General features: G+C 53.6%; 1 protein-coding gene across 1 annotated transcript in view; it reads right to left on the bottom strand.

Annotated features, from left to right (window-relative positions):
* Positions 1–1,946: 1,946 nt before the first annotated feature.
* The window catches only part of RFC2 (replication factor C subunit 2), a 17,215-nt gene continuing 13,116 nt past the window's right edge, over positions 1,947–6,045 (bottom strand). Inside the window, exons 9-11 of the mRNA XM_029949191.1 lie at positions 5,522–5,602; positions 3,965–4,078; positions 1,947–2,394 (exon numbers count right to left, since the gene is read on the bottom strand). Coding sequence (XP_029805051.1) covers positions 2,284–2,394; positions 3,965–4,078; positions 5,522–5,602 — 306 coding nt within the window. The 3' untranslated portion in view covers positions 1,947–2,283. The remainder of the gene's footprint in view (positions 2,395–3,964; positions 4,079–5,521; positions 5,603–6,045) is intronic.

The following is a 6,045-nucleotide window of genomic DNA, read 5'->3' as shown; positions in this document are numbered from 1 at the left end:
GACGCTCCAGGTGAAAAATAGGACCACAGAGAAACTATGTTTCTATAAAATCTTGCCTTGCAGGTTGAGGACCTTAACTCTTTCTTGAAGCCCTAAGGCAAAGAGCCAGTTATCTGGGAGCCTCTCCTGTGTCGGTTTCGTGTCCCCATTCAACGATATGGCCTGGGCAGGTGACCAGGCCTGTCTGGGAGGGATGGCAGAGTGGAAGGGGGCTCGAGAGCTGCCAACCCTGGGCCAGAAGAGGACTAAAGGAAAGGCACATGGGCTTGCCTGGCTTCCAGCACCATCTGCTTATTTGCAGCTGCGGGGACACACGAGGCGAGCTGCTAGGATCCTCTGTCCATGAGCCCACGGGGCAGAACTAGCACAGCACACACACAGCGGTTTTCTTTTTCTTAAAAAAATTTACATCCAACTTCAGCTCATGATCTCATAGTTCCTAAGTTTGAGCCCATTGGGCTCTGTGCTGACAGCTTAGAGCCTGGAGCCTGCTTCGGATTGGGTCTTCCTCTCTCTCTGCCCCTCCCCTGCTCATACTCTCTCTCTCTCTCAAAAATAAAAATATTTTTAATGGGGCACCTGGGTGGCTCAGTCGGTTAAGCCTCTGACTTCGGTTCAGGTCAGATCTCACGTTCGTGGGTTCAAGCCCTGTGTCGGGCTCTGTGCTGACAGCTAGCTCAGAGCCTGGAGCCTGCTTCCGGTTCTGTGTTTCCGTCTCCCTCCCCTTCTCATGCTCTGTCTCTGTCTGTATCAAAAATAAGTAAAACATAAAATCTTTTTTCAAAAATAAAAATATTCTTAAAATTTAAATTTTTTTTTTTTTGACAGACAGACATGAGTTGGGGGGAGGGGTAGAGAGAGCGGAAAACACAGAATCCAAAGCAGGCGCCAGGCTCCAAGCTGTCAGCATAGAGCCCGTGTTGAACTCAGGAACCATGAGATCATGACCTGAGCTGAAGTCGGCGCTTAATTGACCAAGCCACCCAGGTGCCCCAACCCACAACTGTTTTCAATGAAAACTTCCATATGAGACCACCAATCACAGGCACCAAGTCACCCCCAACCCCTGTAACATGACAGGGATTTGCTTCAGAACAACCAGAATGGGGGTGGGAACACAGAGGTCACCAGAATGGCCGTGTTGGTAAACCGTTAAGATGGGTGGTGGAGATGGGATGTTTACTGTATCATTCTTTCTTTCTTTTTAATGTTTTATTTTTGAGAGAGAGAGAGAGACATCATGAGCAGGGGACGGTCACAGAGAGAAGGAGACACAGAATCTGAAGGCAGGTTCCAGGCTCTGAGCTAGCTGTCAGCACAGAGCCTGATGCGGGGCTCAAACCCATGAACCACGAGATCATGACCTGAGCCGAAGTCAGACGCTCAACCAACTGAGCCACCCAGGCACCTCGTCCTTCTACTTTTTATGCACAATTGGTGTTTTTTATACTTAAAAAAAAATGAAGGAGAAACCTACCTCATGGGGGGGCAGGGGGCAGTCATGCAGATGAACATAAAATTCCCTGGGGAGTTCTAAAGCAGCATGTGCAGCCTGGAACACCGTCCGTGACTGCTGCCCGTCCCGCTGAAGGGCCCCTGCCCCAGGCTGCTCTGAGATGTCTGTCGAAATAGTAAATTACAGCAACCCCTGCCCTTACTCCACGAACTGTCCTCCAGGCTTCTGGAAGAACTGCGGTCAGCTTGATCAGTCTACCACCTAAATCACCTTTTCTACGTTGGATGATGCAAGGAGCAGAGACAGGAAGCCGGTTTCCTGGTGGCCTGACTGCTGATAAAACTGTATTTTTTTTAATGTTTACTTATTTTGAGAAAGAGAGACAGAGCGCATGAGTGGGGGAGGGACAGAGAGTCGGGGTCTGGAGGAGAGAATCCCAAGCAGGCTCCGTGACATCAGCACAGAGCCTGACTCAGGGCTTGATCTCATGAACCATGTGAATATGACTGGAGCCGAGATCAAGAATCGGACGTTCAATCCACTGAGCTCCCCAGGCGCCCCTGTGCGGCTTTTTTATGAGCTGAAATGCCACACAGGCCCAGACTGGGTGTCATGCCCCGGGGGTTCTCTGGGGCCTTTCCATCTGTCACCGCGTCCGTGAGTCTGAGGCTGAACGCAAACACGAGTGGCAGCCGCGTGAAGGTGAGGCCATGACTGTGTGAAAGGAAGGCGCGTCCCCATGCTGGTCTCAGGCAGCACTTTTCTCCGAATCAGAGGTCTCACGGACGAGGAGGGCTCTTGTCACCCGATCCGATGAGTTCTCCGCCCTAACTGGCCACCGGGGCCATTGTCTTCTGACACAGCCTGGCCAGGAGCCCTGACATCTGCAGAAGTGAGTTCACGCCTTCTGCTATTTTCATGTGAGTGTATCCAATTTCCTGAAAGCAAAGCAAATGTAAATCTGGTTAGTACGTGAGGAGCGCTTTTTGTTTTTCTCTAACTTGAACTGATAGTTTACTTAAACTCGGTGCAACAAACTCACACTCCTGCTGGGAAATAAACTCTTGGTCCTAATGGGTTATGTTTAGAGCTCAGTTTATTTTTTTCTAAGGGGATGTTGAGATATTTCCCTGTAAGATACTATTAAGGGGGAAAAAAAAAGCCAGGCTTGGAGAAAATATTAAAATATTTATAAAATACACATCTGATAAAGGACTTGCAGCTAGAATATATAAATAACTCTCAAAAACTCAAGAACAAGAAAACAACCCGATTCAAAAGTTGGGAGATCTGAACAGATGCTTCGCTGAAAACGGTGGAAGGCTGATCAACACACGCACCAGGACTCGGCATCACCGGTTACTGGGAATGCACAGCGAAGCGACGACCAAACGTTACTACACACCTATTAGGACGGCTTTAAAAAACATCAGCCGAACGTCCTGAGTGGCGGCCAGGCCGTGGATCATCTAGAACACTCACGCTGCTGGTGGAAATGCAAAATACCACAGCCGCTCCGGAAATCGGCTCGGCCGTTTCCTGAAAAGTCAGACCTATCCCTACCGGTACAACGCGCGAGCTCAGCTCCTGGAAAGTTACCCCAGAAAAATAAAAACTTAGGTTCACCTTCATGCTAATTCATGCACACAAGAGTTTACAGCTGCCTTATTCGGAGTCCCCCAAACCCGGACACCCAAACGTCCCCTCGACTGGGGAACCCGCAAACGCAAAACAAAAGGCAACGACCCACTGACAGACGCAACGCGTGAACAATCCTAAAGGTGTCAAGCGAAGAAGTGGCCAGACTCAAAGGCCCTCTAAAAATAGATAGATAGATAGATAGATAGATAGATAGATAAGGGGGGAGGGGTGCTTAGGTGGCCCAGTCGGTGGAGCATCCGACTCTGGTCATGATCCCAGGGTCTTGGGATCGAGCCCTGCATTGGGCTCTGCAATGAGTGTGGAGCCTGCTTGGGATTCTCACCCCCCACCCCGCATCTGCTCCCTCCCCGCTCACTCTCTCTCTTAAAAAAAAAAGTTCCCTTCTACTTGACTCCATGTATAGGATATTCTGGAAAATTCTGTCCCTGCAAACAGGAGATACAGAAAACAGATCGGCGGTCTCTGGGGGCTGAGGGAGGGGCTGACTACAAAGGGGCACATATACTTGGGGAGTGGGGATCCCAGAGCTGTGGGATTCTCTCAAAGGAGACCGAACACTTTTGTCAACAGAAGGCACCCAAGAGGCCGACTGTGCTCCATGTAAATTAAATCTCAGTTAACTGGACCTTAAGGGTGAACGGGAACAAGTCACTCTCAAATGAAGAGCCACCCTAAGGAGCGCTGGGTCGCTGGCTGGCGGGACGGGCGGCCGCCTGCCTCTGCTGTGGCGGGGACACTCGCTGCGCACCCTCCGGGGCCCGGCCCGTGAGCCAGACGAAGAGACCGCGGCGTGGCCCACACTCCCCACACTCCCTGGGAGGGAGGGGTCGCTGTCCCCTCACTGACCTTGATGAACTCCAGTTTCAAGTACTCTGCCATCTGGAAGGTTTTACACACTCGAAAAATGTTGCCGATGATGTCCTCCGGCGAATAGCCGAGATGCCACAGGTGAGCAAGAATCTGGACGGAGGAAGAGACAGGGTGGTGACAAGGGTACCGGGGTGGGGGGACGACACGAGGCTGAAGCCACACCAGTCTTGGGCCGGACACTGCAGGGCATGGACGGATTGTCCAGGGCAGCCCAGCGACTCAGGGGAGCGGCCGGTGGGCTCCGCCTTCCGGATCGCCTGGGGGTCATGAATTTCCCAGCAGGCAAAGAGGAAGTCCCAAATGTTTTATTGTTTATTTACAGTAGGCTCCGAGCTCAATGTGGGGCCTGAACTTGACACCCTAAGATTAAGAGTTGCAGGCTCTATTGACAGAGCCAGGAAGGCGCCCCGATATCACAAATGTTTGAAAATGAGCTGCATGATCTACCACAAGAGCCGGGTACTATCTTTACCCAAGGCTTCTAGAAAGCTGGGTTAATCTTCACAGCAGGCCCTGGGGGAGGAGGCAGAACCCTCAGCCGCGCACTCTGTTGCTGCCAGGCCCAAGGTTCGCCCCCTGCAGGCCTAGCCTCACAAAACCTCCACTGCGCCTGGCTCCTCCCCGCCTCCTGCCCTCTCAAGGCCCCAGTTCCAACCACCGCCCCCCAGCCCACCCAGGCTACAGCGTCTAGGACCACTTGTTTGACTTTGGTGGCATCCTGGGGTGGACGCGGGGTGGGGGGCAGTAGGGAAGCTCTGTGTTCATAAATCCGAAGGCGGCCTTTAGGCCGTGTGTCGGGGTCTCTGCCCAGGTCTCCCTGCCTTACCCTTCGGGTTCGTGTTATGTCTGGCCCTGCCCTAAACCCAGTCCACTTCTGGCCTAGTTTGCTGGCAGCAGGGTGTGGGGGACCTCCCAGGATCGAGCCTATGACCTGAGGGGCACCGGCACCCTGAAGATGCCCCCTGGGATCTGTACACGGGTCTAGGCTCCATCGTAAGCCTAGAAGCCCCGGGTCCTGCCTCTCCCGGATGACCAGGGACCACCGGGTCCCAGGAAGCCATGCCCACACTCCCTAGGAAGGGCCGGAGGATGAAGTCCCGCCCCCTGCAGACAGATGGAATGTCAGGCTGAAACATCAGGCATTGGGCTGGTCTCTCCTCAGGTCTTGGGTGGACAAAATCCCCTTGTGGGGGCTATAATCCCACAAAGGTGGCATTCTGAGTCGCAGGTTGAGTGCTTGTCAACAGTGTGATTTAGAGCAAGAAATTCAGTCTCCCAGAATCAGTTTTCTCCTCCGATGTGTACCCAACTAGCCTCATTCTAAGAATCAAGGGAAGGGGGCGCCTGCGTGGCTCAGCCGGTTAAGCATCTGACTTCAGTTCAGGTCATGATCTCACAGTCCCACTTCGGTGAGCATGAGCTCCCCCTGCCCCTCACAGCCTCTCTCTCTCTCAAAAAAAAAAATTCAGTGGAACAACACACTAAGTCCCTGGTACAGAACCCCCCACCCAGGGAAGAGGGTGCGAGGCCAACCTTGTAGGCTTCATCGATGTTGGCGGTCACGCAGTGCTGGATCATCTCCTTCACCAGCAAGGGGTGGGGCTCGTCGCAGACCTGGGCAAACCGGAAAGAAGGCCTGTCGGGCTGAGGGGGCCCAGCTGGGGAGCAGCCCCGACAGACCAACTGTGGGGCCACCAGTGTAACCGACCTCTCAGCTGGCTCTCCTCTTCGAATTCTCCAGTAAACCACTCACAATCCACCTAAGAGCCGGGCGGTCTCATGGACCAACCTCCCACCTGGAGTAGGAACCGGCTTTCTCAGGAGAGGGCTCCTCACTTCAGTGGGGGGGGGGGGTCCCTGAGCCTGGGGCCGCCCCCCTGCCCCTGCCTCCACTGGCCGGGAGGCCCCACCCCGCCCTCCCGCTCAGGATCCACACTCACAGCTTCTAACGAAAAGCCTTCCGCCCTCTGGGACAGCCCCACGCCGCCCTCAGATGTGTCTTCCCAGCTCAGCGAACTTCCCTCAGAAATCGTGCTTTCCAGAGCCCTGGAAGGTCT

This window comes from Suricata suricatta, chromosome 8 (assembly GCF_006229205.1).
Source record: "Suricata suricatta isolate VVHF042 chromosome 8, meerkat_22Aug2017_6uvM2_HiC, whole genome shotgun sequence".
In the NCBI taxonomy this organism is placed as follows: Eukaryota; Metazoa; Chordata; class Mammalia; order Carnivora; family Herpestidae; genus Suricata; species Suricata suricatta.
Note: the sequence above shows the minus strand (reverse complement) of the source record. Positions and strands in the feature narration are given on the sequence as shown.